This window comes from Nakaseomyces glabratus, chromosome E, assembly GCF_010111755.1.
Source record: "Nakaseomyces glabratus chromosome E, complete sequence".
Lineage (NCBI taxonomy): Eukaryota > Fungi > Ascomycota > Saccharomycetes > Saccharomycetales > Saccharomycetaceae > Nakaseomyces > Nakaseomyces glabratus.
Genome location: NC_088955.1, coordinates 108,438 through 124,414, shown reverse-complemented (window position 1 = coordinate 124,414; position 15,977 = coordinate 108,438). Strand labels below are relative to the sequence as shown.

Here is a 15,977-nt window from a genome sequence, read left to right as displayed (position 1 = left end):
ACCAATACAAAAAGATTTTAAACAGAGATATAGGGATTTTCTGGACCACTTTTGAAGCAATTTAAAATGTGAGTAAAGGCACAGAATCGATTAGGCAACACGGTATGTTATGCACAGTAGTCTCGAAAATCCTGTTCCAAGACATAAACCATCTGGAAGCCTGCCGTTTCTCTCTTAACGACTTTATACCGATTCGATTAATATATTCCCGTAATGCTAGCAGATCTATATCAAAGACTTCGAGCTAGCAAACAGATCTGAAAACGCATCCTTCTTTGCAGGCTTCTTGACTTCCTCTACTGGTGTCTTTGAAGGGCCAAACAAATCCATTAGATCGTCGTTGGCTGCAGCAGTAGCTGCCGCTGGCTTGGTGGTTGAAGCATTGGCAGTTGTTGCGGCTGGCTTGGAAGAGCCAGGGGCAACTTCACTTTGGAAGTCCCCAAACTCATCCTCTTCATCTTCGTCATCGACTTCACCGATGGTAGCTGATTTGCTAGGCAACCTGCTGTCAGATGGGTATAAGGACTTGGTGCTGGTGTTTGTTGTACCCTTAGGCTCTAAGTCATCGAAGCTGATCAAATCTGGCACATTAGCAGCTTCTTCTTCTTCCTTCTTCTTTTGGTAATAATCTCTTCGTTGTTGTTCTTTGTTTCTGATTTGTTCTCTTAGTATCTCTCTTCTTTGCTTTCTTTGCTGATCGGCATGGGATGGGCGTCTGCGAGGTCTGTTGTCCACTGGAATGTCGTCGTCGTCGTCGTCATCGAAATCGAGGTCTTCGCCGTAGTCGAAGTTGTTGCTGCCTCTCATAGAGGATGAACCATATGTTGATACCGATGCCATGGCATCGGCGTTGTACAGCATGTCAGACTCCCCTTGCTGTTTGATCTTCAGAGCATTCTTCTTGTTCTTCAGTCTCTCCTGTTTCAAGAACTTGGAGTCCTCGATGAACTGCATGATCAACTCACCTTTCTTCCTGATACCACGCTCGTGCACTTCCATCTTACCGTCGTTGGAGAACTTGATCTTGAAGTTCAGCACTTCTTTGCTGATCAGATGCTTGTGGGTCAGCAGACAGGACCGCACCTGGTTGATCTCGTCCCCGTCGTCTACATTCATCAGCAGGTACTCGATCACAACAAGACACTTCAGCACCACACGCCACTCAGACCCATAGTTCACATAGTCCTTACGGGCCTTCTCATACAGGTTCTTGGGCCGCTGCGCAATGTGGTCGATCAACCGCTTCAGGATATACTCCGTGATCAGATACAGCGGCACCTGGTACCTGTTCCGCAACACCTTGGCCAGGTGCTTCGGCGTAGGTCCCCAGGAGTCCGTGTTGGTCGCACGCCTCACATCCACCTGATAAGGCTCATACTGCACTATAACGTTCTGCGCAAACCGCGCAGCATTCCTCAGATCATGGATACCCAAGTTCTGGATCTTCTTAGACAGCGAATCCATCGTACACTGCTTTTTGGCCTCTTCACAAGTTGCTCCTTTTCAACAAGTTGGTCCCAAAGCTGGCTTCTTATAAGGGCCCTCTTCGCCCGTTTTGAAAAATTTTTCAAAATTTGGAAGCAAACTGTAGGAATAGAATAGTTATAAGTTTATTCAGTTATATAGTTTTTATAGGAGCTATATGAGAGATTACTTACAATTCACCAGACTTGGAGACGATGATTCTGGCTCTGGTGGCACCGGAGGAAGAACCCATGGACTCGACCTTCTTGACGACGTCGTAACCTTCGGAGACTTCACCGAAGACTACGTGCTTGCCGTCCAACCATGGGCATGGCACGGTGGTGATGAAGAATTGGGAGCCGTTGGTGTTTGGACCGGCGTTGGCCATGGACAATAGACCAGGTCTTTCATGTCTCTTGACAAAGTTCTCGTCTGGGAACTTACCACCGTAGATGGACTTACCACCGGTACCGTTACCAGCAGTGAAGTCACCACCTTGCAACATGAAGTCTGGGATGACTCTGTGGAATGGGGAGCCGGCGTAGCCGAAACCCTTCTCACCAGTACATAGAGCTCTGAAGTTAGCAGCGGTCTTTGGGACGACGTCGTCGTACAATTGGAAGACAACTCTACCTAGAGGTTGGCCATCAGCTTCAATATCGAAATAAACCTTGGACATATTGTATTTAATGTGTATGTGTGGTGGTGTTTTATCTACTCAATTGACCCAAAAGAACTAAAGCACACAACCCAACTCCCAATTGGACCACCCATATTTATAGTAAAACTTCGACCGCAACCCTCTGTAAACCCCCCCTCTTCCCAATTGGAAGGGGTTTCCAAAGTGGCAAATTCTAGAATTGCAATCGATGCTTGGTCTGGTGAGCCCTAGTACTTTTGCTTGTGTGCTTGTGTGCTTGTGTGCTTGTGTGCTTGCCAGTGATGAGGACTTGCGATGACGAATTGTAACTGGGCCAGTGATAACTTGCGACTGGGGAAATGACGTAGGAACAATGGACACAATGGTTCCTCCCCCCATCCAATAGCTATATCAACAGCTATATGTGCTCCCTTCCATCCCAGGTGCGCTGTTCCAGTCGCTGGGCTTCTATAGGAGACACCATCCATGGGGGAGAAGAGACTACCAACGTGCGCAAATGGAGCTGAGCCAAATCTACTGTCGAGGTAGAACGGCAGTCCACTGAATCACCGCTATTGATGGTACCACTGGGCTTCAATGTAGATGAATATGTAACTTGTAACACTAGTCAATGCTGTTATGTGTAAAACAGAGTTGAGAAGCAGACCTTGTGTAATAAAGTGTGGAATGCAATGAAGCACTAGTCCACCAATGTATTGGGATGGTGGGAAAAAGCATTCAGTAATGTACATAACTTGGGTATGCAAGGAACTGGTATGCCCAGTGAACAGAGTAGACATGGTTGGTGGTATACAAGGTACAGTATCCGCAGTAGAAGCATCTTCTTGCTTTTAGAGACAGTACATATACAATTTGGTGCTACTCAGCGTATGGGGAGTACAATGGAATATCACACACTCAAGCATAAAGTGGGCCACTATGCCCAAAATATAATTTAATGTCTAGTAGTGTTCCGGAGTAGTTTAATAATAATAAATGATGTTAAATATATGTGACTGAATTTTATATTTTGGGACAGTAATCCAACTTATGGTATGTGAATGTGTATTACGGGTTGGCACTGTTGTCCATAGGGTAATATAGTATTATATTATACAATATAGTATGCAATTTCACAGTAACATATACAAATCTACAGTAAGAGACGAGAGAGCGGTGTATATAGCTGGTGAACAAAATGATGCAGAGAGTGTATATAGTACAAAACTAGCTCAGGAATGGGATTCTATAATATGCAGTGGAACATTGTGAAATACCGTGTAAAACAAAAGTTTCATATAAGAGGAGTATATATTTTGATATAAAATACAATGCACTGCTATGAGCTATACAAGAGAATCTTGTATAGGGATATAAAAATGGAATATAATACAATTTAGAGCTGAATAAGCTAGCACACAATATAATACTTTAAAGTAAAATATCAAAATATACATTACAATTCAATACAGTATGCTAAACTATACTGTAATACAATAAAATACTTTACAATATAGTATAGTAGAATATAATATAATACAGTATACTATAATATAATATAGTACAATACAATACAATACAATACAATACAATACAGCATACTATACTATACAGTATACTACAGTATGCTATAATAAAATACAAAATAATATAATATAATACAATACAGTATACAATAATACAATACAGAATAATATAATACAATACAGAATACAATACAGAATAATATAATACAATACAGAATACAATACAATAGAATACAATACACTACAATACAATACAATACAATACACTACAATACAATACAATACAGAATACTATAATATAATACAATACAGTATACTATAATACAGCATGCTATACAACGCTGTTGGGTGTTACCCGCAAGGCCGTATACTATTACATTTTACTGAAACTGCCAAAACTGAAAAATTTGGCGGAAAGCGATGCGATGAGCTTTATAAAGTAGCAATGACTGTGTACTTCTGAACTTTTGTAGTTGGTTCCATGTCGGGGGGAAGGGAACCAAAGATAATGTTGAGCGGTCCTGTGGTGGTTAAGCAGCGCGGAGTTCCGCAGCATGTGTCGCGCGAGGAGATGCTGGCGTTCCTGGACAAGTTTGTGCAGCAGAAGGAGGATGCCACCGGTGGCTCGCTGGCGCTGTTGAAGCGTATCCAGCGTGACTTCAAGGGCCTGCCGCCTCAGACAGAGTAATATATAGTTACATAACCTTTCTAATACATTGAATTTACAATAGATCATCTCACGTGTATGTCACTGCAAGACTGACTCATTTCTTTCACCACCAAAAAATTTGTGTTCATATATAACTGATCGCCATTACTGCAGACACATCGAAGCTATCATTAAGAGTACTTAAGTTATTACAAGTAGCGTTGACAAGTACAGCTGTAAGTTACAGAAAAACAAATATAGACGAAAAACTACTAGACATGAAGACTGCTGGTGTATTAGGTGCTACTGGTTCCGTGGGCCAAAGATTTATCCTGCTGTTGGCTGACCACCCGGACTTTGAGCTGAAGGTGTTGGGTGCTTCTCCAAGGTCTGCCGGCAAGAAGTACGTCGATGCTGTCAACTGGAAGCAGACTGACCTGCTGCCTGAGTCCGCCAAGGACATCGTTGTCGTCGAGTGTAAAGCAGAGGAGTTCAAGGACTGTGACGTCGTCTTCTCCGGTCTAGACGCAGACTACGCTGGCCCTATCGAGAAGGAGTTCATGGAGGCTGGTCTTGCCGTCATCTCCAACGCCAAGAACTACAGAAGAGAGGAAGACGTCCCACTGGTGGTCCCTATCGTGAACCCAGAACACTTGGACATCGTCGCACAAAAGAAGAAGCAGAACCCAAAGGCCGGTTTCATCATCTGTATCTCTAACTGTTCCACCGCCGGTCTGGTCGCCCCACTAAAGCCTCTGGTTGAAAAGTACGGCCCAATTGATGCTTTGACCACTACCACTTTGCAAGCCATCTCCGGTGCCGGTTTCTCCCCAGGTGTGCCAGGTATCGACATCCTAGACAACATCATCCCATACATCGGAGGTGAAGAAGACAAGATGGAATGGGAAACTAAGAAAATCTTGGGTAAGTTGTCCCCAGACAATTCCACCGTCGAACTGATCTCCGAGGATGATCTAAAGGTCTCCGCTCAATGTAACAGAGTCGCCGTTTCCGACGGTCACACCGAGTGCATCTCCTTCAGATTCAAGAACAGAAACGTCCCATCCGTCGAAGAGTTGAAGAAGACCTTGTCTGACTACGTCTGTGACGCTTACAAGTTGGGCTGTCATTCCGCCCCAAAGCAAACTATCCACGTCCTAGAGCAAAACGACAGACCTCAACCAAGACTAGACAGAAACAGAGACAACGGTTACGGTGTCTCCGTCGGTAGAGTCAGAGCCGACCCAGTCCTGGACTTCAAGATGGTCGTCCTGTCCCACAACACCATCATCGGTGCTGCCGGTTCAGGTATCTTGATCGCTGAAATCCTGTTGGCTAAGAACTTGATTTAAGAAATAGACCCGTAATGAACTTCGCATTTTTTTCCGTCTATTTTCCCTTCCAATTTCTTCCCAAATCAGATAATGTATACTCAGCATGAGCAATGAACACATAATACAATTTATATAACTTCCCCATAGTACATAATCACACCAAATCGAAAGTACAATTATACAGTCTTTTCCCTGCCTATATGCCAAATAGAAACTATACTGGCAACACTACACGTTCCTCCGCTTATACTCATCACTTATGACGTCACATAAACTTTTCCAGCTTTCCAACGTTAGCAAAGAGTCAAAAGGCTGTCAATCAATTGGGACTTGAAGCCGATGAAGTTACTCTTAAGAAGCCATATATTGAGTTGGACACAGGTTTCAGAATCCTCAATTCAGCCTCTGAGCAGTTGAACCGCTGTTGCCCTTTTTAGTTTGTGCTTCGAATAGGAAAATTGCCCTTGTTCTTCATTTTGAGACAGTTGCATATTGCAAAAATTAGAGTGTGGTTACCGCCTTCTGCTAGCTTTAAATCTTAACATATGGATAACGGTAAGGGGCAGTTCTTGGGGCCATTGGTGGATTCACCTGAGAAATTTGGGTTTCAACGTCGGAGCCATGGACCCAGACAGATGCCCAAGTTTCTCATTGCCCAGCAGCCCCAATTGAGGACAAAGCCCTTCAAGCAGGACTCATGGGACAAGAGTAATCAGCAGAAGATGTTGCAATTGGAAGAATCTATTGATGACTTGACAGATTTATACGAAAGACTAAGGAAGATGAGGGAAATGGAGAGGAAAATGATGGAAAACAAAGGTCTTGTAGATAAAGCAGACCATGCCAAGGATCTGAACGATGCAATTGTTTTCCAAGGTACATGTCTAGATATGTGCCCCATTTTTGAGAGATCGCGACGTAATGTTGAATACACGGTTTACAGTTACGAGAAGTTAAGTCCGGACGATAAAAAGGCGGCTCGATCAAAGGCCTTGAAAGTGTTTGCAAGACCTGCTGCCGCTGCTGCACCTCCTTTACCTTCAGATGTTAGACCACCCCATATTCTGGTTAAGACATTGGACTATATTGTGGATAACTTACTTGACACTTTACCCGAGAGTGAAGGTTTTCTGTGGGATAGAATGCGGTCAATCCGTCAAGATTTCACATATCAAAATTACTGTGGTCCTGAAGCAGTCGATTGTAACGAAAGAATTGTACGTATTCATCTTTTGATCTTGCATGTCATGGCCAAGTCAAAGGTAAAATACTCCATGCAACAAGAGCTGGAACAACTGCATAAATCCTTAATTACCTTATCAGAAATATACGATGATGTACGTGCCGCTGGCGGAACGTGTCCAAATGAAGCTGAATTTAGAGCATATGCCTTACTGAGTAAAATAAGAGATCCTCAGTATGACAAAACTATCCAAGATCTACCTGACTACATATTCCAAGATGATTTGGTACAGTTAGCAATCTCTTTTAGAACTATCATATCAAACTCCGGATTTATTGAAAGAGGTTTCATTAAAACTGAAAATTGCTTGAACTATTATCAGCGGTTTTTCAAGCTTATTAAAAGTGACAGCATTCCTTTTCTGATGGCTTCTTTTCTAGAGACATATTTAGGGGAAGTTAGATTTTATGGCATGAAAGCCTTGTCTCATTCACTAAACAAAAAGCACAAACCGCTCGATTTTAAATATGTGGAGGATATGTTTCTATTCAATGATAGGGAAGAACTACTCTACTTTTGTGAATATTATTCAATTACGATTACTGATGATGGCGTTGATCTAAAGACATTACCTCATCATTCACACAAAATCCCAGAAAAAAAGCCGTTGAATCAAAGCTATTTGCAATGTGTCGAGGAGAAACTACAACTCTCAAGTAAAATCTCAATTGTGAATTCAGGTAAACCGAACTCTGGCGAATTCTTTGGCAATGCAATTCCTCAATCTAAAGTCAAAAACTTATCTGTATTGAAAGCAGCAGTACAGCAACCAACAAATCCCACAAAGCCTCAGAATCCTTTCACTTTTGGCAAACCGGAAAAGAGAAAGGATAACAGTCCACTTCAAGTGAAAACGCCGGCCCTCTTAAAGCCTACATCAGCAACTCTCAAGATTGAGAAAAAAGGTAATCCCCTTGTTTCTCAAACAATGTCATCAGATGTTTCTACGCTACCAACCACATCTTCAGTATTCCAGCGCACGGAATCTAGAAGTCCATCTAAAGATATTGAATTATCTAAGATAGAGCCACACCAAGTTCCGATGAAAGCAAATTTTGAATTCAATCAATCAAAAACTACAAATTCCAATAAGAATACGTTGAATCCGCAGACCACTGCTAAATTAAAAAACATACCAAAGGAACCTGAAAAATCAAACAGTGGTAAGATATCTATTAGTAAAGTTCAAAAAGAGTCGCTTATTTTGGATATCTATAATCAAGTGAAAAATGAGGTCATACATAAGAATGTGTCAAATATTGTTGAGGTCTCTCTGAAACAAAGAAGTCACAAAAGCCAGATTATTTCAGATTTCTCTGGTGACCTTTTTCGTGCATTTATTCATGAACAGTTGTACATGATTTATCTTCAAAGCCATGCTGACATTTTGTTAGAAAAATCAATGGGTAAAAAATACCTATTGACATGGTTATCAAAAACAAAAAAGAAAATAAATAAAAAGAAAGAAATAAAACAAAGATCTGAAAGTATACGAATCGTTAGCAAACAGTTAGGAATACCAAACTACTCAATTGTCCCGAATGAAGTCAATTCATCTTTCGTCAATAAGACTTCAAATGTATCATTTCAATCTAAAGGCAGAGACTTCTCACCTTTACAACTCGAAAAATGTAATGTTTCTCACTCAATGGTTAAGCAGATGAAATTCTGGCAGCCAATGGACATAAAATCTCTCTACTTTCAAAAAGTACTGAAAAAGATTCCCCCCAGCCAAAATATCAGCATTCTGGTTATTTTAGATAACCAAAATACAATACCAAATAATTGGGTATTGGAAAAATTCTCAATTAAGGATTCCAAAAAATCCACAATATCTGTGGATGATAAGAATTTAAATATTATTCCTTATAGTTTAAATTCTAAGGATGAAGATATTAAAGATACCTGTTTAATTGCTTTCAACACAGGTGTTACTGACTTTGATATTTTTGATTTGGAAATGAAATTGAAATCAGATGGAGAGGTGCTGGTTAAAATGATTAGCGATATTGCTGCAAAGGCCAATATTAAGTTCACCATTTTAGTATTGTATTGGGATTCTCAAGAAACACCATTCTCCGAAGATTTGATCTCTCAATATTTAAAATTGAAGCGAATCACTAAGCATTTCAGCAGTTTATTGCAAGACATAATAATTGTGAACATAGGAGGCAAGGACCCCCATAAAGCTTTGGAATATTCTATTGAGACATGTGGGGATTTGTTTACCTATAAATTGACTGGGCGTGGTGAATACTACCAGAGGTTAAAGGTTGAAAAAAGAGTCGCATCTTCAGATGTTGATACGATAAATTCTCAGCGTATTGATGCCAAACTAAAAAGAGTCTTGGAACTCGAAGAGAAGAGGTATCTTCAACAAATAGAGGAAACTAAGAAGAGAAAACAGAACACATATGCACATTTGGAGTCTCATATTCTGGCTTCCCCGAAGAGACTAAAAGCGAAATTGCCTGTTTTATCATCAGCTTCGGGAGAGAGAAAGTACCGTACACCTATGACTCTCAAGAGACGTATAGTTTCAACCACACCTGGTGATTATCCTTCGACCCCTACTGTTATACCTCCATCTAATCAAGGGAACGCTAAGAGACAGAAGCAGATTATTCTTAGTACACCTATTCAGAAGAAAAGGCCAGCATCTCTGCATGTAATGCCTTCATCGTCATCAACAGATAAAACACCTGTTATCACAGTCATTGGAAATGGGAATTTAGACGAGAACATTCACGATAGTGTCTTGTATAGAACCCCAATGAACGGCAGTACCATCAACTCCAATGATCAAAGTGGTATAGAGACACCATCCAACTTATCTAATCTGGAAGAATTGAAAAATCTAATATCTTCAGTTAAGAAAAAGTTTAAATAAATACCTGAGCAGTCCACTTTTGAACTGATAGCTGAAATTAATTAGTGGCCATTGCAAATGTTGACAGCGTTTCAACGTACTACCACGTAATGGCATGATAACTGTACTATATACTTGATCTTTCTTGTAATCTTATTTGGCATTAGTTTGCATTCTGTCAATATATATAAGTTATAATAGCATTTAATTTACTGTCATTATTCAGTTACTGGCAAACGTGTTTAGTCGCACGAATATCTTGCTCATCGCAACAACTTACAGAGGTTAGCATAGGTGCATCTTATAAGTAGTTTCCTATCCTTTGCTGTAGGTTTCTGATGGATAACTGAAGCACTGACCGATACAAAGAGTGCTATTTGAACATATATAAAGGATGAAATGGGTGAGGAACGAAGCAATCTATTCCCTGGTCGAAACAACATCGAAGTTGTTATCTCCGATGATGACCTTGATGATGACTATATAGATGACGGTGATGGTATATCCATCAAACCTGCAAATTCTATTGATACTGGTGTTTTAAGAAGTATAATAGAGGAAGAAGGCTGGTACGATACCGGTCGGTATTACGATGAAGTCCGGAATCATCGTTTTTATGTTACTGAGAGGTATATGGACAAGAGGAAAATAGGGCTGGCTGATATGCTCAACAGTTCTAGTATACTGTCTCTGAACTATGATAACCACTCGATGAATGATTTTGAAAGATATGATAAGAAAGTAAGGAAGGAAGCTGAACTTAGAGATGTTTTAGAGGATATATTAAAAAAGCAGAATAATGATGGATTGCAAGTGGTCGAGGATTCTATTTTACATGAAAAATACACAAGTCCTAACACTGAGACTAATAATAAGAAGAACAGCTGTGCTAGGCTACGTTTAAATGTATTGAAATCAGCATTTCAAGGAGCCTATTCCAAGTCAGCCAATCCTTCCAGATCAAAGAATGCTCATACGAATAATGACATCAGAAATAACTTCGACAATATGTCGTCACGAACCTATGTTATCGATAACGCAAGTGATGGAAATGTTGCTATTGATGAAAACATAGACTATGAAACAATGAAACGTAGTGTCAGCATCGATGGAAATGTTCATTCAAACTTTTACGATTCAGATCAGGAGAAGAAAGGCAAGCGCTATATCCATGAAAAGATCAATAAATATCTACATGATAGTACAAGAAGGCGAAATCAATTGCAGAGAAACTTAAAAGTGAGGCATATTCAAATGCTAGCGATAAGTGCATGTTTGAGTGCAGGGATTTTCATGACTTCAGGTAAAGCATTTTCAATTGCAGGCCCTTTTGGATGTTTATTGGGGTTCATAATAACTGGTACAGTTGTAATTGCTACTATGATGTCCTTTGCTGAGCTTGCCACATTAATTCCTGTTTCTTCAGGATTTTCTGGGTTAGCGTCAAGGTTTGTCGAGGACGCTTTTGGATTTGCTTTAGGTTGGACCTACTGGTTTTCATCAATGGTTGCGTTACCTGCACAAGTTGTTTCAAGTACTTTTTACTTCAGTCACTATGATCACCTGAAACTCACTAGAGGTGGTACAGCTGGATTCGTTACACTATTCTCCTTATTTCCTTTAGTACTGAATTTGTTTGATGTCAGGTTTTTGGGAGAATTTGTTTACATTGTTGGTCTATCAAAAGTCCTGATAACGATTATGATTGTTATTGTAATGCTTGTTCTTAATGCTGGTCATGGGTTTGACGTACACGGTAGAGTCAGTTTTCGTTATTGGGATGCGGAGAAATCTAGAAACTTGAAGGATATCACTTATGGTTTATTTAGGCCGACATTTGATTTATCTGACGCTGGCCTAGGTAGTATAAACGGTATTGGTGGAAACAGAGGCCGTTTCATTGCGGTTGTTTCAGTAATGCTTGTTTCTACATTTGCTTTTAGTGGAGTAGAAATGACCTTTGTAGCTAGTGGAGAAGCCAAGAATCCCAGAAAGACTATACCTTCAGCAATGAAAAGGACATTCATTTTCATTTTCACGATATACTTCTTTTTGATATTCTCGGTCAGTATAAATATTTATACTGGTGATCCAAGATTGTTATCGTACTATACAGGAGCATTAGAAAGTAGATATCATAATATTGAGAATAAGGTTTCTAATGAATGGCAAGTTAGTTATAGGTGCGAGGAAGTTCTTCATGGAGTGAATCCTGGAGATGTTCAGGCTGGGTTTTCCAGTCCTTGGGTTTTGGCTTTGGAAAATTTTGGTTTTTGTTCGTTTGCAGCTGGTTTTAATGCTGTTTTAATTTTCTTTACATCGTCTGCTACAGCTTCTTCATTATATGCTTCTTCCAGAACTTTGTATGCTATGTCTATTCAAAGAAAAGCGCCAGCAGTGTTTAGATTGTGTGATAGAAGAGGCGTTCCTTATGTTGCCATCGGGTTCTCAAGTTTGTTTGCCATTGTAGCATACCTGGCTGTGGATGACGCTGCTATATCCAACTTTGATGTGTTGATGAATATTTCAAGTGCAGCCACGTCAATCATTTGGCTCGGATTGAACGTCGCCTTCTTAAGATTTTACTATGCCTTGAAGAAACGGAGGGACATAATATCAAGAGACGATGTGTTCTACCCCTACAGATCACCGTTCCAGCCTTACCTGTCCATGTTTGGTCTGTTGGGGTGTTCCATCTTTGTTCTGTTTATGGGTTTCATAAACTTCATACATGGATACTGGAACACCAAGTCCTTCTTCTCATCCTACGGTGGGTTGATCCTCTTTGGAGTCTGCTACTTGGGCTACAAGTTAATCAGTACATCTAAGATACAGAGACTGGATCAACTAGACCTGGACACCGGCCGTCGTGAAATTGACCGGATCCTTTGGACGGAACACCGCCAGTACAGAGGACCTTACTCCGAAAGACTAAAGAAGCTGTACAACTGGCTAATCTGATGCGTAGATGCTCTTGAAAAGCGCAAACCCCCTGAATTTCAAGTACTAATACGATTGTATATATACTTACATAGCATTGGTCCGTACCTCTATTGATAATATTCTAATTCCAAGTTGATAGTGTGTCTATTATAATTAAATGGAATCGACTGGGCCCTTCTACGGGATTTTCTAAGAAATGGTGTGTATAAAAAGAATAAAAATTTTGCGATGAGCTTTGATAAAAAATACAAAATAAAGTGAAGCTCATCGCATAATATATAGGTCTAGTTCATTGATTTAATATTTGACTTTAGTCTCTGGCGGAGCACAGATAAGTGGCAATTTGTTGGTGTAACAGGAGGTTGTGTGTATTGGTCAAAGGATGGAAGCTGTAATTGTTCAGGCCAAAGAGGCGCTTGGGGAGAATGATTGCAAGAAGGCGTTGAAACTGTTAAAGTTGTACAAGTCACAGGTTGACAATGGTAGTTGCTCGGATCCTGAGCTATACAAAGTGTTTGCCGATGCATATTTAGAGGATGGTCAGCTAGACAAGGCGTATCCGTGCCTGGTGAAGTCTTGTGAGCTCGATCCTCAAGGGACCAAGACCGGCACTGACCAATTCTTCACACTGGGGCAAGTTGTTGGTGGTCCTGACGGTATACAACTTATCAGCCAGGGTATTGAGAATGTCTCCAACGAAGGAGGCGATAACTTGAACGGTGAGCAAGTGAACAAGATAGTTGGTGGTCTGCTTTCAATGATTGAAATTTGGATGACAGATCTTTGTATGGAACCTGAAGCTGAGTCTCAATGTGAGGAACTTATCAATAAAGCTCTTGAAATAACTGAAAGAGGTAGTCCAGATGTGTTGGCTACATTGGGTTCTATTAGAATCTCTCAGCAAAAGTTTAATGAAGCGTGTGAAGCTTTCAGTCTAGCCTGGGAACTGTTTGAGAAGAAGAAAGACGAAATTAGTAACAACTTGGACTCTGAAAGCTCGGGGGCTAATGAACTTGTAGAACTTTTGCAACCATTACTTTCACTAGCAAAAATGTGCATTGAGGTAGGGTTATATGAAATCGCTCTAAAAGTTATCGGTGCTGTCAGAGATATTGATGAGGACAACATAGAAGGATACTATTTAGAAGGTTTCACAACTTACATGATAGCTAAAGTTGGTACATTCCAGCAGCAGAATCCAACTGTTGAGATGAAACCTGAAACAATTTATGAGTTTAACCAGCACATTCAAGAGATAGCATTAAACCTCGAAGATGAGGTAGTCAATGGTCTAATACAAGATGCTCGTATATCTCTATCTTTTGCAGTAAAAATTGGTGAAGCTAGCGATCCAAATGATGAAGTTGTTAGTGAGATTGTTGCTGGTGCAAATAGCGTATTGCAGGAAATAGGCGGAGAAGTCGATGCTAAAATACTGATGAAGATCAAGAAAGGTGAACCTCTGGAGGACATCGAAGCTAACCTTGATGATGAATTTGAAAGTGACAACGATATATGAAGTCGGAGCAGGGAACCATAAGAACAACATCTCTTTACTATAGTCAAGAGCCAAAATAGCGCATAAATGCTTTTGTTATATCAGTTAGAGGTATATTTTAATAAAGCAGATATTTTGTAGATTATTTAAACAAGTATTTTAATATATCGTTAACGTTAAGGAAAGTATTTAATAGTAACTAAGAGAGTGTTTTGAGAGAAAAATATGGAAGTAACACCCCACATAAGAGATTTTGATGCCTCTATTGAAAGCTAGAGAGTAAATTGAGGCTTCTGGATAATACCAAAATCATTGTGAGGTATATTTTTTGTTATTGGTGAATAAAATGCAATTGTTGATAGATAATCTATTTGATCATCTAAAGTTTTGAATATATGCACGATAGAATAAGATGAATAAATGATATAGATGTTAACTTACAGATATGTTAAGCTTGCTATCCATATCAGATTCAAGCTGATCTATATCCTCCCATTCGTCCTCATCGTCATCTTTTTTACCAGCTTTGGCATCCTGTTCCGGTTCTGCCTGTAAGCCATGAGTTAGCATCTCTGTCAAATAGAAAGGTCGCACAGAGTCACTTTCCTCAGAGTCTAGATATGAAACGAACTCTTCCGGTACAAGTCCCGTTTTTGTCTGTGTATCGTTCTGCGCCACTAACCACCCTTGGCAGTGTCTATAGCTTATAAATATTACATCGCCTTCTTTTAGTCCCAGCTCGTTGTCATTCTCGGGCTCAAAATCATACAATGCAACTGCTTTCTGATTAACAACGTAGTCCTGAGGCATCACCACACTAGCTCTCTTGTCTGTATGATTTCCATCTATGTCTTCTCCATCCTCGGCATCGCTCCCCGCATAGTTGTCATGTTCTTGTACAGCTTCCCCCGGCACTTCTTCCTCCAGATACCCATAATGCAGCGCATTGGATTCATCATACGCATAGTCCTTGATCGATATATAGCTGTGCAGATCATCCACCACCTCCACTGCCTCCCCTTCGGGACCTGGATTCACAGCGTCACCATGCGTTGAATCTGTATTCTCCACCATTCTCTGCGCTTCAAATTAACTTTTATCAATGTATACTTCAAATAACTATCCAGCCTACCTACTCTGACCGTATAGCTGCCTTGTAAACCCCTGTTACCGACCAGTACTTGCTTCCACAACCTTCATGTATAGTCTATTCCAACTTTTTTTTTTCAGTTGGACAGCCCTCTTGAGCCAAATTTTGCGATGAGCTCCTTCGAATCTGGAAAGTTATAAATAGGAACAGGTGAAGCTGGTTAGTCTAGTGCTTCCGAACTACATAAGTAAGATACTAGTAAGACAATGACAACTGCGCATAGGCCACAGCTGGAGGCTCGTAACGGTGCGAAAGGTGCGCTGGTTCCTACGGGCACAGAGCATGCTCGTTTGCTTCCGGGACACACGGAGTTGAAGGCCAGGAAGCCCAAGAATAAGACTACCTCTCAGATACAGACTAGTTCAGATGCAGGTTCTGTTGATGATAGTACTAGTGCTGGTACAAATATTGGTACTGGAAGTGCGACTCTCGGACCGAGTCAGGTACAGAAGATGATACAACCGCTTGAGGTCGAGGATAAGAAGGATATCAAACTGGTGAAGAAAGAAGACGATAGTGTGTCCTGGGGGAAGACCGCATTTAGCCGAAGGAAGAAAGTGGTGAAGCCTGAGAAGTTTACTAACGATACCGTGAGGTCACAGAAGCACAAGGAGTTCTTGAACAGGTTCGTCAAGTAGTTTTAGATAACAATGCGATTTAC

At 40.5% G+C, this 15,977-nt stretch overlaps 9 protein-coding genes across 9 annotated transcripts; 6 read left to right on the top strand and 3 right to left on the bottom strand.

The window, feature by feature from the left end:
• Window positions 1-225: 225 nt before the first annotated feature.
• On the bottom strand, window positions 226-1,464 carry ENT5 (Ent5p; the record flags this gene model as incomplete). The annotated part of the gene is made up of 1 exon (XM_445740.1): window positions 226-1,464. The coding sequence occupies one exon, from the start codon at window positions 1,462-1,464 to the stop codon at window positions 226-228; it is 1,239 nt and encodes a 412-aa protein (XP_445740.1).
• Window positions 1,465-1,654: 190 nt separating this feature from the next.
• Window positions 1,655-2,143, bottom strand: CPR1 (peptidylprolyl isomerase CPR1; the record flags this gene model as incomplete). Its single annotated transcript, XM_445739.1, has 1 exon — window positions 1,655-2,143. The coding sequence occupies one exon, from the start codon at window positions 2,141-2,143 to the stop codon at window positions 1,655-1,657; it is 489 nt and encodes a 162-aa protein (XP_445739.1).
• A 1,968-nt stretch (window positions 2,144-4,111) lies between these two features.
• Window positions 4,112-4,318, top strand: RPA14 (DNA-directed RNA polymerase I subunit RPA14; the record flags this gene model as incomplete). The annotated part of the gene is made up of 1 exon (XM_445738.1): window positions 4,112-4,318. One exon carries the CDS (start codon window positions 4,112-4,114, stop codon window positions 4,316-4,318), a length of 207 nt encoding a protein of 68 aa, XP_445738.1.
• Window positions 4,319-4,557: 239 nt separating this feature from the next.
• HOM2 (aspartate-semialdehyde dehydrogenase) lies at window positions 4,558-5,631 on the top strand (the record flags this gene model as incomplete). Its single annotated transcript, XM_445737.1, has 1 exon — window positions 4,558-5,631. One exon carries the CDS (start codon window positions 4,558-4,560, stop codon window positions 5,629-5,631), a length of 1,074 nt encoding a protein of 357 aa, XP_445737.1.
• A 527-nt stretch (window positions 5,632-6,158) lies between these two features.
• SAC3 (Sac3p) lies at window positions 6,159-9,746 on the top strand (the record flags this gene model as incomplete). The annotated part of the gene is made up of 1 exon (XM_445736.1): window positions 6,159-9,746. One exon carries the CDS (start codon window positions 6,159-6,161, stop codon window positions 9,744-9,746), a length of 3,588 nt encoding a protein of 1,195 aa, XP_445736.1.
• A 378-nt stretch (window positions 9,747-10,124) lies between these two features.
• SSY1 (Ssy1p) lies at window positions 10,125-12,686 on the top strand (the record flags this gene model as incomplete). The annotated part of the gene is made up of 1 exon (XM_445735.1): window positions 10,125-12,686. The coding sequence occupies one exon, from the start codon at window positions 10,125-10,127 to the stop codon at window positions 12,684-12,686; it is 2,562 nt and encodes an 853-aa protein (XP_445735.1).
• Window positions 12,687-13,050: 364 nt separating this feature from the next.
• Window positions 13,051-14,187, top strand: ACL4 (Acl4p; the record flags this gene model as incomplete). Its single annotated transcript, XM_445734.1, has 1 exon — window positions 13,051-14,187. One exon carries the CDS (start codon window positions 13,051-13,053, stop codon window positions 14,185-14,187), a length of 1,137 nt encoding a protein of 378 aa, XP_445734.1.
• Window positions 14,188-14,598: 411 nt separating this feature from the next.
• NBP2 (adaptor protein NBP2) lies at window positions 14,599-15,240 on the bottom strand (the record flags this gene model as incomplete). Its single annotated transcript, XM_445733.1, has 1 exon — window positions 14,599-15,240. The coding sequence occupies one exon, from the start codon at window positions 15,238-15,240 to the stop codon at window positions 14,599-14,601; it is 642 nt and encodes a 213-aa protein (XP_445733.1).
• A 282-nt stretch (window positions 15,241-15,522) lies between these two features.
• CWC15 (U2-type spliceosomal complex subunit CWC15) lies at window positions 15,523-15,954 on the top strand (the record flags this gene model as incomplete). The annotated part of the gene is made up of 1 exon (XM_445732.1): window positions 15,523-15,954. The coding sequence occupies one exon, from the start codon at window positions 15,523-15,525 to the stop codon at window positions 15,952-15,954; it is 432 nt and encodes a 143-aa protein (XP_445732.1).
• Window positions 15,955-15,977: the final 23 nt, after the last annotated feature.